General features: G+C 38.7%; 1 protein-coding gene across 1 annotated transcript in view; it reads right to left on the reverse strand.

Moving 5' to 3' along the window:
- TENM1 (teneurin transmembrane protein 1) overlaps positions 1–22,164 on the reverse strand; it is a 900,209-nt gene that overhangs the window by 402,453 nt on the left and 475,592 nt on the right. The window contains exon 7 of the mRNA XM_027963346.3: positions 1,130–1,370. Within this exon, the coding sequence (XP_027819147.1) occupies positions 1,130–1,370 (241 nt within the window). The remainder of the gene's footprint in view (positions 1–1,129; positions 1,371–22,164) is intronic.

A 22,164-nucleotide genomic window follows, 5' to 3' on the forward strand; every position in this document is an offset into this window, starting at 1 on the left:
ATCAGTAATATCACTTTTTGAAGATATTTAATCTAGTTAGTGATGGATGATATAGAGTTTCCTGGATGTGGGCCATAGTGTTTTCCGGTTGTTGTTGTTGGTGGCATATTTCTGATGCTCTGGCTGGCATTTAAGTTAATATGCTGCTAAGGAGAAACAATAATTTTAAAATGTGAGTTTATTAGTCCTCTCCTTTCCATTCCAATTCTCAGATTATTGGGACAGAAGTTGATCAGAGTTGACACCAGATATTGCTTATCAAGTAACACCTCATACCCAGTGTTTACATGGAGGTGTGTTTAAAAAAGCTTTGGTGGTAGACCTAAAGAAGACATATAAGACAAAGGGAAGTCCTTGAGTTTAACAGACAGTAGAATACTATGCCTTATTAGGCAATATTTTCCTACAACAATAGAAAGTTGTAATTTTTGGCTTAAGACAGAGTATCTAGAAATAATGAATAATTTCTCAGTTAATCACATCGAGTGCTGAAATCGATTATGATCAAGGCATCTAGAACTATGGAGGAGTAGAACTTTAATCACCTGACAAAGATTTGAGGAGGAATCTGGAAACTTAAATATAACAAGCAACAGAAACATAGAGGCAAATTTTTGATCAAAAGATCAAACTCCACTCTAATGGCAGAATCAAGTTTTGAAAATTACACATATGGACTTCTGATGGAGCAAATCCATTTTCAAAATGTTTGAAGGCAACTTAGTCAAAAAGATCTTAAATAAAAGGTAAACTATTGCTTTTCCTCCAATTTTGCTTGGATTTCCCTGTAATATTGCAGGATCTTAAAACAAGGGACAATCCTTGAGGATACAATGACAATTTAGGTAATTGCTTGGTTTCATATGCTTTTGTGGGTGTCTGCCTATGGGGTGTTTATGCATCTATGGTTTCCTCTTCACAGGGGCATCTGCTTTGTTTGGTCTGTGTCTATGGGTGTGCCTGGATCTAGATGGGTGTGCCTGTGTGTGTCTCCAGGCTTGTGGAGGGGGTCTGCCTTTTTGCCCAGGCATCTGGGTGCATATCTATGTATTTGTGTATCTCTGCAGCTGTCTACGATGTGTTTCTGCCCTCAGTGGAATCATCCTGTGCTAATGTTTTTTAGTGGTACCTGGTCTCCAATGGTATGTTGCTATTCAAGACCCAGCTGTTATGCAGATGAACCGAATCCTGGGTACTGGTTGGGGGAGCTGGAGCAGCCGGGCTGGGCTGGCTGCGGGTAGTCATTGATCTCCTCTGAAGAGAGTCAGCCGCTGGTGGGGGCTTCCTGGCACAAGTGCAGGCATGCGGAGGCGGTGGTGGCGGCGGGAGGGGTCTGAAGGTGAACTGGTTGTGTGGGCTGCTCTGCATGTCTAAAGAGGAGAGAAGAAAAACACAAAATAGAGACTGAGTCTCTCACTGGGCAGTCAGGAAAACACAGCACATCAGACTTCTGAGGATTTCCCAATAACATAACCCGTGGGATGGGGTGGGGGTGGGCGGGAGAGTTGGAAGTTCAGTCTCTCTGTTAAAATGTCACTTAACTAATGTACAAAAACACGTGCAGTGAGCTTCTGAAATGTAAGACATTCACAGTCGCATTTACATGTAAATTTATCAGGGCTATAACAGCTCTAAAGTAAACCAGGCCGCCTCACACAATTTGTCAGAGTTTCTGCTACTGAACAAATAAATTATCAACGAGACACTGAGTTACAGAACAGAAGTGAGCCAATTTCCATCACTTGCAAAAGTCTCACTTTGGAAAATACCAGTGAAAAGCATAAATTTGTTGCAAGGAAAATCACTCGACACTTAAAAGTATAAGGCTACCTCCCGGCTTACCACAGGAAAGGATGCTAGCCTGCCTGCATGGGAGCAAAACCAAACTTCAGAAAAACAGCTCACAAGTGTGTAACTCAACTGCAGGAGAGTAATATCTTGGCCAGTTCCCCTTCTCCCCAACTCAGTGCTTCTTATAAAAGGGAGGCTAGAAGGAGTTTGTTCAGGTTGTTAGACATATTTCTACGGCCATGCAAAACACAGTCCATACCTCTCCCCTCTTTGCCACACCTTTCTAGAAGCTCAGCGATATTAGTTGCAGCTGAGACAGCAAGGAAACAATTTTTTTATGCCTGTTTGCAGAGGAGGCATCCTGGGACAGCGGTCCTCAGACTTTATTGTTATTGTTTGGTATTTTTCTGCCATTTTCCTGGTAGGCACACATATAGACAGTAAGTTAGAATTTGGCCCATGTGAAATACCCCAATTAAACCCTTTGAAAAGAAATCACTATTGTAGTTGATAGCCACATCTCTTTCACGGGAGAAACATAATAGATGTCAAGCGATTTCTTGTAACACCAGCGTGTTGCCGATAAACTTTGTAGACAGCGTGGCTTTGTCCCACCTCCCAAATGACTGAGACTTGAAAAGCAGAAAAATGCCAGAGGCTTTCCATGTCTAGCAAAGGGCTCAGCTGGTTTGTGCTGAGACTCACTTTGCAGTGGTTGATCAGAGGGGGAAAAATCACTTTCTTCAATCCTTCTACCTCAGACTTGAACTGTGAAGACACTGGCATCATTTTCATACTTTAAAACGATACTAGTGCCTTAAAAGCATGACAGATTTTCGGCAGTGTTTTCTACTACAGGTGGCTCTCCCTTTAAATAAACTTGCTATACGAAAAACAAAATTGTATATAGGGAATTGTATCCAATTGTATATTGGATAGGGAGTGGTGATCATTCATTTTATGTGAAGCATTCTTTTAGAAAGTCAGCTACTCTTGTATATTTAAAAGGAACTAAATGCTTCACGGATTTTCTAAATCACCACCATTACTCTAGACCCAGTGCAAATCCCATATCCACTAAAAAAAATAATCAAAAGTACTTAACATCCCTTTAATTTTTTTAAACCTCTGGAATCATACTCATGACCTTAACAAGAAGCCTGCTTTCCATCCTTGGGGCTCAATGAAGGATTGAATGCTGGGATCGAAAACACCTGGGGATTCTCTAATTTTGTAGATGAGAAAACTGATGCCCAGAGAATTGTTTGTCCAGGGACACTTGGCAAGTTAGCGGCATGGCTAAGATTAGAACCCACATCACCTGACTCTGGCCAAAGCTCCATTCACTCTCCTGCAGCTCTCTGTAATACAGGTTCTCTTCACTTTCTTAAGATGTAGAGACAACAATTCCTCCACATTTTCTGAATTCTTCACTTATGACATACCACCTGCACTGCAGTTATTTGCGTCTATGTCAGCTCCCTTCTTCTGGGCTTCCCAGGGGGCACCAGTGGTGAAGAGTGCAGGATACATAAGAGATGTGAGTTCCATCCCTGGGTTGGTAAGATCCCCTGGAGGAGGGCATGGCAACCCACCCCAGCATTCTTGCCTGCAGAATCCCACGGACAGAGGAGCCTGGCAGGCCGCAGTCCGTAGGGTCGCTAAGAGTTGGACACGACTGAAATGATTTAGCATGCACTGTTCCTGTCATAAATGATACCTCCTTTGTGTACACAGGAAGGCAGAATGGCGTAATGAAGTGCAGCACAGTATAGTGGAAAGGGCACTGAATTCAGGGGTTTGAGTTCTTCGACCACTTGGGAACTTTACCTCCTCATTTGTCAAATGCAGACAATTATCCTTTTACCTAGTAATTACATTTAATTCATGTAACATGTGCTTGGACATAATAGATCAGTGACTTTATTGAATGTAACAGGAATATAAAACTTTAAGATTGGAGAATTCCTTTGCATTCCACTCATTAGGACTCAGCCCTTTCACTGTTAAATACCTGGGTTCAATCCCTGGTTGAGGAACTAAGATTTTGCAAACCATACACCATGAGCACCCTCTCTCCCCCCCAAAAGAGACAACAAGATGAGCTGGAATTGACCACTGGAATCATCTAGTTCAGCCCTCCCTTATTCCCTCTTCATTTCACAGCCAAGGAACCCAAGTCTTAGAGGTGAAGTGATTTGTTCAGTCATTCAACTTGTATGAATTTGCCTGCCTGTGTCTGTTGATTCCTAGCCTAGAACTCTTTCCATTATACTATTCTATAAAATAAATGAGTCTCTTCTCTAACTTTAGCACTTAATATTTTTATCATAAATTTGGCCTCTGAGTTTGCAATGTTATAGCAATCTCTTAATACTCTTATGTTTTTGTCCTATGTCCTCAATTAGGCCACAGGTTTCTTAGAGCAAATCACCTTCTACCTTTCTTGAATGCCACGGTAACGCTGAGCACAGTGAGTACAGAGTAAGAACCCTGAAAATTTTTATTGATAGAAGAGTGTTTCACTGGTCTGCGGGACCTACAGAACCAAATGTGCCCTTGGCTCTTTCATTCTGTTGTAGCCACTGGATATCTACTTAGTTCACAGAGCAGTAGTCTTCCTCCTTGGAAGTCTCAGTGAAATCTCTCCCAAAACCATGGGGAAGGACAATGATACCTGGAAGAGGGAGCTTAAAATCATGTCCTCCAGGATGTGAAAAGGGCAGCAGTGATGCACTGTACAGAGAATACATGAACTTGAAGATGCAACGAAGAGAAGCCAAAGGTGGGAGTCCGCAGTTAGAAGAAGAAAAGGAATCACTTTTGGGTCATGTGTTCAGAACAACTTCCAAGCCACATGTGTGAGATCTGCTAGCCTAATGAGTAGGTGTCTCTGTCAATACAGTTGGTCAAAGAAAGTTTCTATTCAGTACAATTGCTTGAAAGAAAGGATCACTCATTATCATCTGGATTTACTGCGTGCTGGATTTCCCCAAAATCTTTCTGACTCATTTTTCATCATGAAAAATGATAAAAAAAATTCTACTTCACTGAAAAGTACAATCCTGCTATTATTATAACATATTCTGTCATTTCTGCCTCAGGTAGAACTGCTTTGTATAGTCATTTTTATTATATATGCTTAGATGTATTGAAAACATATATTTTGACTATATTTACATATGTTCTTATATATACCTATTTGATTGTGTACTGTTGTTCCTACATTTTGCATATGCTGAGGTTTCCCTAGTTGTTCATACCATCTTTAAAGTATTTCACGATATTGGATTGAGTAGAATATATCCAGACCTTAAGACTTTAAGAAATACAAATCATCTCAGCTTCATTCTTTTTTTCTCCTCAGGAAAAAGATGTGGGAAATACACTCATTCCCTCCCAAATGAAGTAATTTAATCCTTGGGCTCCATGAAATGGGATTTCTCAACATTAAACACTAATAAAAAATACATTAGGGTTCAATGTCAGGAGCTCTAGAACACCAATTCCAAGGGGTTAAGAGTCACATGCACTCACTTCCAAATGTATCTGGCAACCATACATTTCTGTGCCTAAAAGAGAAATGCAAGGGAGAGGGGGGAGTAGCGATTATGCAAATGTGGATATCCAGACATACAAAGCTTTCTGAGAGTAAATTAAGTTTTCAGATAGAAAGGTCTAATTCACATAATATTCTTGGATAGGAGCCAGTTTCAGGTTTAAGGTCCTAAAGCAACTTGGAAGGAAAATCTCTTGGGGGCGGGTAGGGGTAGGGGTGGGATTCCTCCAAACTCTGTATCCAAGGCATTTTAGGCATGGCAGAGCTAGTAACAAAAGTATAAGCCTTCAGAAACAATGCTGTCTGTCACCAAAAGGTAAGTGGGAGAAGAAAGTTGTCATGCATAGACTTTTTTCCCCCTCTTGTTCTACAAATAAACCTTCTTCTGGATCATGTGTTAGAGAAACTTTGCACCAGAAATTAGAATATATCTTCCCAGAAACACTGTGCAAGGACTGCTCAAGATATCCATCAGGGTGTTTTACTCCTTTCATTTCATTAACACATACAGTCCATTCAGTTATAAGGTGAAGACTGCATTTTGAAAATTCACCGCACTATGACAGAATCATGTATGGGTAAGGGTCTTATGGGAAAAATGGTGTTTGGGCACAATATCTGAAAGGTGCTTGTGAAAGTGGGTGTCAGAAGGATCGCAACTTATGAGTTATTGTGAAGTGGTGGAAGGAGGGCTCTCTGAATCAGACAGGAAGTTCTAACACCAGATGTGGGTGGGCAAGGCTTCTAACACACACGGTGAACTAAGATAGCTGGTAGATGTTTCAGATGTAAGCATGTGCGTGCTTTGTATATTCCCCCATGGCTCTATCTGCTGTATGTGGTCTCCTGCATGCACCTAGCATTTTTAACAGATGGAATCGCACATGTGCAAATGTGAAATTTCTCTTACGTTCAAACTGTTCTCAAATGTACTAATAACATGGGGACGAACCAATGTTTTCAAAACAAGCATTGCAGCAGAACTGACTGTACAGATAAAATGGCTTTCAGCAGGTGTTAAAAATATTGTCATTAATATGGTAAAGTCAAATAGATTTTTTTTCTTGAACAATTTGACCAAAATAGACACAAGCCTTGTTTTGCAAAGTTTATGTATTTAATTAATTGATCAGTTTTCTATAATGACACTATGACAATACAGCCCCAAATATGTTTTGCCCCAAAGTATATGTTGCAAAGGGGGGCACATATTTTCCTATAACTCAAGGGAAAGGTCACAGGACGTCAGAGAACATGTATGTACTTCCTCATTTTAGTCTGTTTCATTACCCCTTTGGCTAAAGAGGGGACAGCATCATGATGCTTTGGCTCCAATTCTGAATCCAAAAAATGTGTGAAAATGTGAGGGTTTTTTTTTCCTAACTCATTTGGTGGGAAAACCTAACCAGAAGTGATATGATGATATTTACAGTCTCTCTGCATTTCATTTAGTAAATTCCCCTACTTTTAGCTGTGGAAATACTGATGTTTTTATTAAGTGGTGCTGGCCCACATCCCAATTCAGGGGCTGCACAATGGACAGTATATCTTTATGCTATTGCCTTTATAAAATCTTAAAAATTCTAAATTGTAAAATAAGTGTACCCCAAAGATTCTAGATAAAGGATTGAGTCTGTATTATTATTTAAGCACCTCTCTGAACTCTTATGAGGCAAAATTAATTAATGCTTCTGACGGCCTTAGTAATCTACATGAGCAAAGAACATCAGGGCACCAAGGGTTATTGCCATAACTACTTATGTCAAGTCTCTTGAGGCCAATTATAAGGCTTTGGTTTCTGGGATTGGTTTTCTGAGCTGTTCTCTGTTCTAGGAAAGAGAGGTTATATAAAGAAACAGATTTTTTAAAAAAGAAGATAGGTTTATTAATAATATTAACTATTCCTACTAATTTTGCCTACCAATGCAGGAGATGTAAGAGACATAGGTTCAATCCCTGGGTTTGGAAGATCCCCTGAAGAAGGGCATGGCAATCGACTCCAGTACTCTTGCCTGGAGAATTCCAATGACAGAGGAGCCTTGCAGGCTACAGTCCATAGGGTTGCACAGAGTTGGACATGACTGAAGCGACTTAGCACACTAATTCTAAATGGATATTACTACTTTATAGTACTTGTCACAAGGAGCCTTCACAACCAGTGAGGAGGTAGTTATACATTTGCATGTTATGGCTAATATCCATTAACTTGATAGTGTTCAGTGATCATCAAATCAGTCTTAAGTATATCTGGCTGTAGACATTTCTGTTCTTAACCTTATAATTATTATTATAGGCTCAAAGAATATGGAGGTAATGTAATTGGTTTTCTGAAGAAAATGGAATAAACAGGTATACCTTATCATTCTTCTGGCTCAAATAATACTGCTTTAATATTGATACACTAACAGTCTTTAATAAAAGCAAATTCATTAGTTAAATAAACCATTAGATTGAGAATAGAAATAAAGTCTATTACATAGCTAATGTTTAATAGGTGTGTGTGTGTGTGTGTGTGTGTGTGTGTGTGTATGGGCATGTGAGGGCTTCCCAGGTGGTGCTAGTGGTAAAGAACTTGCCCGCCAATGCAGGAGACATAAGAGACGCGAGTTCAATCCCTGGGTCAGGAAGATCCCCTGGAGGAGGGCATGGCAACCCACTCCAGTATTCTTGCCCAGAGAATCCCATGGCAGAGGACCTGGCAGGCTATAGTCCATGGGTCACAAAGAGTTGGACATGACTGAGCAACTGAGCACACACATGGGCATGTGAATGAGTGAGACATAGAGAACAAGAGAAAGAGGCAGAAGGAGAGAGAAACAGGAGAATTCACAATGACAGCAGATGACTATGGGAGAAGAGTCACAGAGGCTTGGGGAAAGCTAACAATAATCAATTATAATATCATCAAGTTGACATGGTTTCAACCTGGTGCTGGATTACTGCCCTCTGTATGCTCCTGAGCCCTGCAATGCTATGTATGAGATTGTAAAGTCCATCCCTTTGAGGACTTTAAATGGTCCTCTCAGTAAGCCAGCAAGTACGAGAGTATGCTCCATTAATTTTTGTCAGTTAGATTGATCTTTGTTACAACCACTAGAAATGAAGGTGAACACTGAAGCACCTACAATCCTTTGACATATTTGTGCTGAAACTCATATTTACACTTCAGTCTCTCCAGAAGCTGATGCTTATCTTTAAAGGCTGTGCTGGTCTACCTCCAGAAAATCTAGGTTTCATTAACTTACTTTCCTGCTCTCCAATCAGTTGTACAAGCGAAACAAAGAATCAAATATACACAAGGCAGCCCTCTTCCAATCCGTTTCTCCCTGTCTCTATTATTGGAGGAATCCAACTGTGCCATGCACTGTATTGGCTTTACACAGTGCAATTAGCCAATCTCGGGCATAACAGTCAATATTCCTACCAACAGTACCTGGTTTGTTAAATCAATCAACGCTCTGACAAAGATTAAGACAAACTAGGACTTTACAACCAAGAAAATAATAGAAAGAAAGAGAGGACTGTGGCTAATGCTATTCTGGTTAAATTACTCATGTAAATGTATAAACTAATTTTCTTGGTTGTGAGAATACAAGGAGGATACATCTTCTCTTATATTTTCAGAGTAGCTTGATAATGTTAAAAAGAACAAAAGAAAAATGAAATACATTTATTACCTATTTATTTTTCTATGCAGAATGGTAAAGAGCTCTACTTTGTGAAAAAATTTGGAATTTTAAATGTCAGATTCTAAATATTAATATATGGTATTAACGATTCAAATTAAAATTAGTGGTTGGCCAAAGCCTTTTTCACTATGGTCTTGAAGGAAACTCTGTTATCCATTATGTACCATGAAACATGAAATAGATAATTGCCCTGTTTTATCTTATGCTGACAGTGATGCTGTGGCTTCTATTATTAGGCAGTGAAGTATATCAAAAAGAAAATATAAAAAGTAATGATCCTTAAAAGTTCACATTTACTTTATACTCAAACTAAAGTCCTATGTAGGTATTTTAATTATTTTCAGTCCCCAAGTTCATTATTTATTTGCAAGTAGGTAATGGAGGGTTATGAATTAATTGACAGTGAATCCTTTAATAAATGGGCTAATAACAGATATTCTGGAATTTTACAAAGTTTTCATTTTCAGAGCTTCACTTTTTTATTAGACCATTAGAAATGGTCACCCTATATTTGTTCAAAAAGCAACAGATAAAAATCTTTCTAATGTTATTTATGAAAATGGAATTCTGAATGTTTGAAGCACAAATCAAGAAAACATTGTGACTGTGACTAAAAGCTCTAAGAAAAATATTTTTCAAACCACCATATGTTAAATAATGAGGGCAAACTATATTGAGTAGTAAAAAACAAAAAGAAAAATTCCTAGAGGATAAAAAGAAAACATGGAGAACTAAGGAAGACTGGGGAAGGTTTTAGCACCTCCATCTCAAACTTTTCAACAAAAAGAATGAAGAAAAAGTACTTTTTATTAAAGATTAATACCTCGAGGAGATAGTGAAGGACAGGGAAGCCTGGTGTGCTGCAGTCCATGGGGTCGCAAAGAGTTGGACATGACTCAGCAACTGAACAACAACAATGTTACATTAACCATTATATAACCATCATTGTCTGGCTACTTGGTGAGAAACCTCCTCCATACCCTGTAAGTACTCTCCCAGGAATAAGAGAAACCCATGGATACCAAGTGAAGTGGTGAAAAGGGGTTCCAACATTTATACCCGGAGACTGAAAACATATATAGTGTCCACCAGAGACAGTGGGAAGAGAGCACTGTTACGGCAGTATTCACATGACCCGGATGATTCTCCCTCGTTTTCATCTTTGCTCTGACTCAGCAGTTCTCAGCTAGAGGATCCAAACAAACCAATGTTTTGCTATCACTTGTTACTACAATAGAGGACTAAAGTTCACAGACAATTTCTTTAAAAATGGTAGATGAAAAGGTGATACCTCTAACAGTGCCACTCTGAGTTACCTTTGGATGTGCTTTCCTGGATAGGAGTAAAAGGGGTGGGGCTATAGCTAGTGCTAGGAATTGGGTACAACTCTGGAGAAGGCAATGGCACCCCACTCCAGTACTCTTGCCTGGAAAATCCCATGGATGGAGGAGCCTGGGTGTCGCTAAGAGTCAGACACGACTGAGTGAGTTCACTTTCACTTTTCACTTTCATGCATTGGAGAAGGAAATGGCAATCCACTCCAGTATTCTTGCCTGGAGACTCCCAGGGACGGGGGAGCCTGGTGGGCTGCCATCTATGGGGTTGCACAGAGTCGGACACGACTGAAGCAACTTAGCAGTAGCAGCAGTAGCTGATCCCATAAACAATTTCCATATTCTCATGCTTGCTAAATGATTCTATGCATACCATGGAGATGAAGAAAATTTGGTTATTCACACCCCCAAAAAAGAAAATAAGGGAGGGAAATTGGGGGGAAATCTTCACATTCTCATAGGAATGTCTGATACATGTTGATGTTATTCAGATATGCTGCAGCCAAAAAAAAAGAAAAAAAAGAATTGTGATCTTGATGGAGGATGGCATAACACCAATGTCTTCCATCAACCTTACTGCCTGATATCTTTTGGGTTACTGAGGGAATCTCCCAAGAGGTATGAGCTAGGAAGAGAGAGTTCTGTGAGGAAGGAGAGAGTAACTTTTACTTCTCTCTTGTATTCAAGTGATGCATCTACTTGTCATATATCAAGAGCTGGGTCTGAATCATCTTTATAGCTCCCACACACTTAGCTCAAAATTTTATTCAATACAACTTTATAATTTTGTTTGTTTGAAAATTTAATTAATTTGAACAAAATCAAAATTTTAAATTCAATTAAGTGTATTTTTTAAAAACCAATTATAGTCACTCTGGTGGGAGACTGTTTGATGATGACGAATACCTTATTTGATTGAATTCTTCACATTCCTACCAGCTGTTTTGGCATTGTGTGGGCACAGCCTGTCTCTGAAAGTTTCTGCCTGAAGTGTTCTGAAATGTTCATTGATTAACTCACTCATTATTACAAATTTTCATTTTCCTGTTTTTCAACATGTTGTTTTACTAAGATGTTAAATAGAGTTATTTCTTGGAGAGGTGCCGACATTAAGACTTATTACTAAGCCTGCCTTATAAACTTTGCTTATGCTAAGTTATGCATACTTAACTCATTTTATTTTTTCCTTCAAACTCTGATTCATTCCCTCAATTATATTACTGCTTATCTCTCTGGACTCCCTCCAATTTAACTAGTCCTTTATGGTTCCCCAAACAAAATGCAACATTCTAGATGAACATCACCCAGAATACAAGAAAGTTATCTGAAAAATTCTTTTGTAATGATGTCTTTTCACATGCATCCTCAAATTACATATAGAATGCACTTGAGACTTCATTAACTGGAAGATGGCTAATGAAGTCATGAGAAGGCAGCTCAATTAGGAAATATAGTGATATATTGATACAGATGTGTCTACTAGTGAATCAAGCAAAATGTCCATCAAAATGTGCAAATTAGTGGAATCTACTAATACAATGTTAGAGTCAAATGAACATCCAGTGAATTCAGACAGGTTTCTCCCAACTCTCACCCACTGAGATTTAATGTATAGGTGCCTTGTTGCTGCTGCTGCTAAGTCGCCTCAGTTGTGTCTGACTTTGTGCGACTCCAAAGACGGCAGCCCACCAGGCTCCCCCGTCCCTGGGATTCTCCAGGCAAGAACACTGGAGTGGGTTGCCATTTCCTTCTCCAATGCATGAAAGTGAAAAAATCGAAGTGAAGTTGCTCAGTCATGTCTGACCCTTCGCAACCCCATGGACTGCAGCCCAGCAGGCTCCTCCGTCCATGGGATTCTCCAGGCAAGAGTACTGGAGTGGGGTGCCATTGCCTTCTCCAATAGGTGGCTTAGGAAAACTAAAAAATTAACTTGTCTCAAGAGGAAGAGTGTCAGTGTACATAAACAGAAGGAAAAATGAGAACATGTGTTGAGGAAACTATGAATATTTGAAACTGCAGTAACAAAGAAATATAAATGGTAATCTGAGAAATTAAGAAAATATTTCCTAGGTAGTGATTGATCAGTGTTTCCATACAGAAAGTATCTTAATTAACTTAATTCTTAGTTAAGGTCATTTAAATAAATTTCTTCAGATGGTACACACGGGAAACATTTATGTAAGATAGATGAGATGCTGAGAGGGACAGAGGATTAAACACACATTGTTTATGCGAAGCAGTTCTCAAAGAAACCTCTTGTTAGTGTTTGAAATCAGTGAATGGGTGCACCAAAGCTCCTTCCTGTGTATTAATATGGAGGGGTACGGGGGTCTGTACCAGACCAAACTGCAGAGTGTGATCTGGGTTTATGGCAGGGTGTGATGACAACCTGGATTTGCTTCAAGTTTGCTTTTCCTTTGGTTTACTCCCTAATAGCAAATAAGCACTACAAAAGATATTAAATAAAATTTGAAAACAAGGCATGTGTACATGGCTCCATTTTCCTCCCTTGTACTTCATGAAAGCAAGTCTTGATTTGGTGGTTGGTAGCCTGCCCAGAGTGAGATGTCTAATGGAGGAAAGAAGGCAGTATTACAGGACTGTTGTCTTTTGTACTCCCCGATTCATTAGCATTTGGAAACAGCTTATGTAAAGCATAATCCTGCACTCAGGAAGTCATCTCATGCAGGGTGAATGTCCAGCCAGCTCCCTGATCTTTAAGTTCTTGCCATGGCAGCAGTAGGGAAATCTCCCCTTGTCTCTCTGCACGATACAAGTCCTAGGTGATTCCCATTTATTTCCCCTTAGGGGGTTTCCGTGGAAAAATCTGGCCACAGGATACCACGGGGACTTCTAGTAGTAATCATAAAAAGTAAGTTGTAAGTCAGGGTACAGAAATAAAAGGTCAAGTGTGAACACTATTGAAATATATATTTTTAAAAAGTAGGGCTCATATCTTACTGATATGTTATTACTGCTTATAATGTTCAAAATAAATGATAGAGAAGGAATTAAACCTAATTAGCTATGAAATACCTTTCATTCAGAAGCAGGAGACAAAGGGGAGGGTGTGTCTTGGTTTCGTTTATTTTCGGTAAGGAGAAATAAGGATAGAGTACTTGCTCTATTACTTGTCTAGTTATTTAGAGAACTGAATCTGCATATAACTTGTTTAAATTTATAAGTACATCCTGACATTTCCAATGACATGGTGGTTAAGTTACAATATTAGGATCAGATCAATCTGAGTTTAAATCATAGTTCTGCTGTTTACTCACAGTTTGATGTTGAACAATCAAACCGTTTCAAGCCTCTATTTCTTTATCTGTAAAATAGGGATCTTAAAGAAAATCTCTTACTGTTTTTGTGAAAATTAAATGAGGTCACAGGTATAAAACACAGAGTACCTGGCACATAGTAACCACTAAATAATATTATTAAACAAATGATCAATTATTGAATCCAACAAAGTCTATAAAATTCTAGCACCAGCTAGTACGTAACCTAAGAAAAAAAATCTGATTCTAAACTTTTTGATTATTTAAAACTTCTCCATTATAATGAAAAAAACATTTTAGAATCTTCACAGGTTTCTTATTTTCTTCCCAATAGTTCTGAGAAGCTATTATTGAAATCACGAGTCAATACGAGAATAGTTGACTCCTATCCTTTCCTCTTCCTCCAAGCCACACCAAACGCTCTGTATTGATTAGCTTTCTTATTATGCTCTCAGTCCTTTTTTACTTCAGATAACAAACTCTATTTCTAAATGATTTGGGAAATACATGCTTTCTAAAGTACCTATTGCAATAATACCTTGGGACTTTAGAGCAAAGGATGTGAAGAAAAACCATTTTCATGAATACCACATTAGTGCTTTGTATTTAGGAAGCACCTTTCATCTGCATCTCTCAAAGTCCTTCACAAATATTATCTGATGCTTTATTCACTGGGCCACGCTGCAAAGAAAATTGCCTTTCAGCGAAGTCCCTCAAAGTACATAAAACCTCAGGAGGGAAGGAACTGTAGATAGTTGGTTAAAGTGTCAGGAATATTCAGAGACATTTAAAAATAGTATATATGAAAATACCAACAAAGTGCGACTGCTTCTTAAAAATATGAGGTCCCCATAGGTGTAGCTTTCAGAGTAAATACATATATAGGAACTTTGTTGTATGGGCACTAAAACCAACATTCACAATATAAGTTAATGATATTTGATCAATTTTCTAACCTAACTTGGTATAGATGACTTACCTTATATACACATATATATTTATTAAAGCATTGCATATTAATGATTTGTATGTGCTAAGTCGCTTTGGTCAAGTCTGAATCTTTGTGACCCCATGGACTGTAGCCTGCCAGGCCCCTCTGTCCATGGGGATTCTCCAGGCAATACTGGAGTGGGTTGCTATGCCCTCCTCCAGGGGATCTTCTCGATCCAGGGATCAAACCCGTGGCTCCTGCACTGCAGGCAGATTTTTTACCACTGAGCCACTGGAGAAGCCCCAATATAAATAATATTAATGATAGTCCCTAGTATATGTAAAAAGCATGGATGTCAGACAAGGATTGTATACCAAGTACTTAGCACAGTGATTGGTTCTCAGTTAATGTTAGTTACCAAAATAATTATTGTAAATATTATCATTATGAAGTTAGATTAGGAAAATTATTTTCTTTAACAGAATTCAGTGAAAGCCTACCTGTATTCACATTAGTTGCTATTGTTCCTAAAATATGTACCTATGAACTAAGAGGGAAAGGAAAACTCAGGATGGGGAGAAGCATGACCACTTGCACATTGAGACCTTTTACAGGCTTCTGACTGTAATGATTTATCAGTGTCTGGTTGTCACAGACTATGGCTGTGGTGTGTGTGTGTGTGCTTAGTTGCTCAGTAGTGTTTGATTCTTTGTCACCCTATGGACTCGGAGAAGGCAATGGCAACCCACTCCAGTACTCTTGCCTGGAAAATCCCATGGATGGAGGAGCCTGGTAGGCTGCAGTCCATGGGGTTGTGAAGAGTCGGACATGACTAAGCGACTTCACTTTCACTTTCTTGCACTGGAGAAGGAAATGGCAACCCGCTCCAGTGTTCTTGCCTGGAGAATCCCAGGGATGCGGGCGAAAGCCTGGTGGGCTGCCGTCGCAGGGGTCGCACAGAGTTGGACACGACTGAAGTGACTTAGCAGCAGCAGCAGCACCCCATTGGACTGTAGCCTGCCAGGCTCCTCTGTCCATGGCGATTCTCCAGGCAAGAATACTGAGTGGGTTGCCATGCTCTCCTTCAGGGGATCTTCCCAACCCCAGGGATGGAACTCAGATCTCCTGCACTGCAGGAAAGTTCATTACAGTCTGAGCCACCAGGGAAGCCCCTATGGCTGTGGATACGCTATGAAAATATGTGGATAATTTGGGGGTGGGTTTGGGGGAGGGGAGACTGTATCAAGTGAGGGACTTTATATAATCCAAAGGAAATAACTTAGAGAACTTTAATTAATCAATTTTATTGATACCATGAAAACACATTAATGTATACACATTCACTGTAGAGTTGCCCTCAGCTTCATGTACTGCTTCTTAGGGTTTTTATTTTTGGTCTTAGATACTCAATTATTGTATCTTATTATTCACACCTAAGAAACACCTGGAGTAACAGGCAAATTTGACCTTGGAGTACGGAATGAAGCAGGGCAAAGCCTAATGAGTTTTGTCAAAGGAATACACTTGTCATGACAAACACCCTCTTCCAACAACACAGAAGACTCTACACATGGACGTCACCAGATGGTCAACATTGAAATCAGGTTGATTATATTCTTTGCAGCCAAAGATGGAGAAGGTCTATATACTCAGCAAAAACAAGACTGGGAGCTGACTGTGGCTCAGATCATGAACTCCTTATTGCCAAATTCAGACTTAAATTGAAGGAAGTAGGGAAAACCACTAGACCATTCAGGTATGACCTAAATCAAATCCCTTATGGTTATACAGTGGAAGTGAGAAATAGATTTAAGGCACTAGATCTGATAGACAGAGTGCCTGATGAACTATGGATAGAGGTTCCTGACATTGTATAGGAGACAGGGATCAAGACCATCCTGAAGAAAAAAGAAATGCAAAAAAGCAAAATGGCAGTCTTAGGAGGCCTTACAAATAGCTGTGAAAGGAAGAGAAGTGAAAAGTAAAGGAGAAAAGGAAAGATATAAGCATCTGAATGCAGAGTTCCAGAGAATAGCAAGGAGAGATAAAAAAAAGCCTTCCTCAGCGATTAATGCAAAGAAATAGAGGAAAACAACAGAATGGGAAAGACTAGAGATCTCTTGAAGAAAATTAGAGATACCAAGGGAACATTTCATACAAAGATGGGCTCGATAAAGGACAGAAATGGTAGGGATCTAACAGAAGCAGAAGATATTAAGAAGAGGTAGCAAGAATACATAGAAGAACTGTACAAAAAAGATATTCATGACCAAGATAATCACAATGGTGTGATCACTCATCTAGAGCCAGACATCCTGGAATGTGAAGTCAAGTGGGCCTTAGGAAGCATCACTATGAACAAAGCTAGTGGAGGTGATGGAATTCCAGTTGAGCTATTTCAAATCCTGAAAGATGATGCTGTGAAAGTGCTGCACTCAAAATGCCAGCAAATTTGGAAAACTCAGCAGTGGCCACAGGACTGGAAAAGGTCAGTTTTCATTCCAATCCCAAAGAAAGGCAATGCCAACAAATGCCCAGACTACTGCACAATTGCACTCATCTTACATGCTAGTAAAGTAATGCTCAAAATTCTCCAAGCCAGGTTTCAGCAATACGTGAACCATGAACTTCCAGATGTTCAAGCTGGTTTTAGAAAAGGCAGAGGAACCAGAGATCAAACCGGCAACATCTGCTAGATCGTGGAAAAAGGAAGAGAGTTCCAGAAGAAACATCTATTTCTGCTTTATTGACTATGCCAAAGTCTTTGACTGTGTGGATCACAATAAACTGTGGAAAATTCTGAAAGAGATGGGAATACAGACCACCTGACCTGCCTCTTGAGAAAACTATGTGCAGGTCAGGAAGCACCAGTTAAAACTGGACATGGAACAACAGACTGGTTCCAAATCAGGAAAGGAGTGCGTCAAGGCTGTATATTGTCACCCTGCTTATTTAACTTATATGCAGAGCACACCATGAGAAATGCTGGGCTGGAAGAAGCACAAGCTGGAATCAAGATTTCCAGGAGAAATATCAATAACCTCAGATATGCAGATGACACCACCCTAATGGCAGAAAGTGAAGAAGAACTAAAAAGCCTCTTGAGGAAAGTGAAAGAGGAGAGTGAAAAAGTTGGCCTAAAGCTCAACATTCAGAAAACGAAGATCATGGCATCTGGTCCCATCATTTCATGGCAAATAGATGGGGAAATAGTGGAGACAGTGTCAGACTTTATTTTTGGGGGCTCCAAAATCACTGCAGATGGTGACTGCAGCCATGAAATTAAAAGACACTTACTCCTTGGAAGGAAAGTTATGACCAATCTAGATAGCATATTAAAAAGCAGAGACATTACTTTGCCAACAAAGGTCCATCGATTCAAGGCTATGGTTTTTCCAGTGGTCATGTATAGATGTGAGAGTTGGACTGTGAAGAAAGCTGAGCACCAAAGAATTGATGCTTTTGAAGTGCAGTGTTGGAGAAGACTCTTGAGGGTCCCTTGGACTGCAAGGAGATCCAACCAGTCCATCCTAAAGGAGATCAGTCCTGGGTGTTCATTGGAAGGACTGATGCTAAAGCTGAAACTCCAATACTCTGGCCACCTCATGTGAAGAGCTGACTCATTGGAAAAGACTCTGATGCTGGGCGGGATTGGGGGCAGGAGGAGAAGGGGACAACAGAGAATGAGATGGCTGGATGGCACCACCGACTCAATGGACATGAGTTTGAGTAAACTCTGGGAGTTGGTGATGGACAGGGAGGCCTGGCGTGCTGCGATTTATGGGGTCGCAAAGAGTCAGACATGACTGAGCAATTGAACTGAATACGTTGTAAAATTCAATTATTTGAAAAAAAATGTTGTTAAGAATGTGGGATCATGAAAGTCTTCAGAGGAGATGAAAAATTTCAACTTATTTGAAGAAAATACATTGCTTTAAAGTCATATATTGCTCCCACTTTAGAGATGGCTAATATGAGGCCTATTGAAGTAAAGAACCTGGTTCAAGGCCTTGATTCTATAGCATTGACCTAACTCTATTAGCTGCCACTCAGCCATCTCTCCTGGGATTCCAAGTAAGTCACACCAATGGCATTTCTATCACACTTGCCATTCATATTCATTGCAACCAATGAAGATAAAATGCTGTGACTGAATCAGCTCTGTAACAACTCATTCTATGTAATAGGTTACTTTATTTGTAAATTCAGTTCAGTATGGTTGTGCACAAATCATTACGTGCTTCCTTTTACTTGTCAGGAGCAAATAGCCTCATTTCAGAAGTATCTACATAATTTATGTGATCCTTATCATCAGTCTTTAGCTTATATCATTTTATCCCATGTGGATCTTGAAAATATCAGAAGAGATTGTTTAATGGGCTTGCTTTAAAAAGACAACTGACCAATTTATTTATGGTATTTTTCTTTCTGTACGGTAAAACAGAATCATATTTATTAATGAAATATTATGGCACTAAAATAAATTCTTCTTATACCTGGCACTCATGATGACCATCTTTCTACTTGTGGAGAGTACAAAATTAGTTTTCAAATACATGCTATTAAAAATAAACTAGATTTCCTTCAGCTACAAATCACAGGTAGGGGTTTTCCTTTACTAAGTATGATTTAGAGTTACAACAATGGATAATCATGAGGGTGTCTTCAGTTAGGGTAGTTCAAGTAGCAATTCTAGAAATAGTATGACTACGTGTCACTCAGTAAAATAGCTCTAACGCTTGGCTGTATTATACAAATCTATAGTGTAATGCTTAATGGATATGACAAAATCTAAAGTCTAAAAATGTTAGGGATATTAGAGCTGCCTTTTGCTTTTTAAAAGGTAATTAAACATTATTTTATATTTTAAGAATTTTAGTAACTTGTTAAGTATCAGTTACTGTATTGTTTATAATACAACCATTCTAATGTAATTTGTGTAGCACTTTCATTTGAAAGAGCTGGAAATGTTAAAAACAAAAGCAAGAAACCAAAACACAACATTCTCTAATACTATATACAAAAATAAACTCAAAATGGATTACAGACCTAAATGTAAGACCGGAAACCTTTAAACTCCTAGAGGAAATCTTAGGCAGAACACTCTTTGACATAAATCACAGTAATATTGTTTTATATCTGTCTTCTAAAGCAAAGGAAATAAAAGCAAAAATAAACAAATGGGACCTAATTAAACTTAAAAGCTTTTGCACAGCAAAGGAAGCCATCAACAAAACAGCCTACTGATTCAGACAATCTACTCAATGGGGAAAAAAAATGAGCACATGATATGATCAATAAGGTGTTAATATCCAACATATACAAGCATCTCATACAACTCAACATCAAAAAATCAAACAAACCATCTGATTTGAAAATGGACAGAAGAACTGAACAGACATTTTTCCAAAAAGGAAATGCAGGTGTCCAACAGGCATATGAAAAGAAGCTAAACTTTGTTAATCATCAGGCAAATGCAAATCAAAACCTCAAAGAGGTATCACCTCACACCTGCCATAATGTCTATCATCAAAAAGAACACAAACAGCCAACAGTAGTGAGGGTGTAGAGGAAAAGGTGTACACTGTTAGTGAGAATGTAAATTCATGCAACCATTGTGGGAACGTTTGGAGGTTTCTCAAAAAACTAAAAGTAGAGCTACCACTGACCCAGCAACTTCACTCCTGGGTATATATAGAAAAAGAAAAAACACTAATCCAAAATGATGTATGCACCCCAATGTTCATGGTAACATTATTTACAATTACCAAAATATAGAAGCAACCTAAGTGTTCATCAACAGATGAATGGATAAAGAAGATGTGTATGTACACACACACACACACACACACACACACACACACACACACACACACACACATCCCGAAATACTACTCAGCCATTAAAAAGGATATTTTTGTTTTATTTGTGCAATCTCAAAAATACAACAAGCTAGTGAATAAAACAAAAAGAAACAGACTCACAGTACAAAGAAGAAACTAGTTGTTACCAGTTAAGAGAGGTAAGAGGGGAGGGGCAATATAGGGATAGGGGATTAAGAGGTATATACTATCAGTTATAAAATAAGCTAGAAGGATATATTGTACAATATGGGGAATATAGCCAATTTTTATTATAATTATAAATGAAGTATGACCTTTACAAATTGTGAATCCCTATATTATATACCTATAACTTATGTAATATTGTACAGCAACCATACTTCAATTTTAAAGATAGTAAAAAACAAAAGTAAAACAAAAACCAAGCCCATAATGCCCTAAACATACAAGTTTGTTTATCCATGAGTCCAGTGAGTAGATGTATCAGAACAACATACTTATTCTAAAAATGAAATGATTGTTCATTCTGTGAAACAAAGAGAACAACCCACAGAAAGAAAAGGCAATCTCAGAAATGGGAGAAAATATTTTCAAGTCATATATCTGATTAGGAGTTAACATACAGAATATGCAAAGAACTCCTAAGATTCAACAACAACAGAAAACAATCTTATTTTACAATAGGCAAAGGAGTTGAAAAGACATTTATCCAAAGGATATACGCAAATGTCCAAGAATCATACAAAAAGATGTTCATCCTCACTAATCATCATGAAAATGTAAATCAAAACCACAATGAGATATTGCCTCATACTCATTAGGATGGTGGTGGTTTAGTCGCTAAGTCATGCCTGACTCTTGCAACACCATGGACTGTAGCCCAGCAGACTCTTCTGTTCATGGGATTTCCCAGGCAAGAATACTGGAGTGGGTTGCCATTTCCTTCTCCAGGGGACCCTCCTGACCCAGGGATTGAACTTGGCTCTCCTGCACGGCAGGCAGATTCTTTACTGATTGAGCTCGTTAGGATGGCCACTATCACAAAACAGAATATCATTAGTATTGGTGAATATATGGAGAAATTAGAAATCTGTGAACTTATTTTGGAATGTAAAATGTTGATGTATGGAGGTTCTTCAAAAAATTAAAAATAGAATTACCATATGATCTGGCAACCCCATTTCTGGGTGAGTCACATCTAAAATAATTAAAAACAGGATCTTCAAGAGTATTTACACACACATATTTACTGAAGCATTAGTCACAATAGCCAAAATGTGGTAGCAACGTCTATGCCTACTGGTGGATGAATTGAAAAGGAAAATGTGGTATATACATAGGATAGAATACTATTCAGCTTCTATTAAGAAGAAAATCATGTTGTACCACAGGAAGGAACCTTGAGGATATTGTACATGAAATAAGCCTGTATGATTCTATTTATATGTGATATCTAAAGTAGTCAAACTATCAGAAAATGAATGGTGACTTCCAAGAGTGGAGGGCAGCTGGGGAGCTATTCAATGGGTAAAGAGTTTCAATTTTGTAAGATGAAAAAGAGACCCTTTGCAAAACCATGTGCATATAGTGCCACTGTGCACTTAAAAATGTTTAGGATGATGAATTTATATGTTCTTTTACCTCAATAAGAAAAGTCATGCCATTCCTTCATTAACTGAATCTTTATTTTATCTTAGTCATATAGTGACAGTGTGATAATGTGAGTTGGTGATATCACA

This window comes from Ovis aries, chromosome X, assembly GCF_016772045.2.
Source record: "Ovis aries strain OAR_USU_Benz2616 breed Rambouillet chromosome X, ARS-UI_Ramb_v3.0, whole genome shotgun sequence".
Lineage (NCBI taxonomy): Eukaryota > Metazoa > Chordata > Mammalia > Artiodactyla > Bovidae > Ovis > Ovis aries.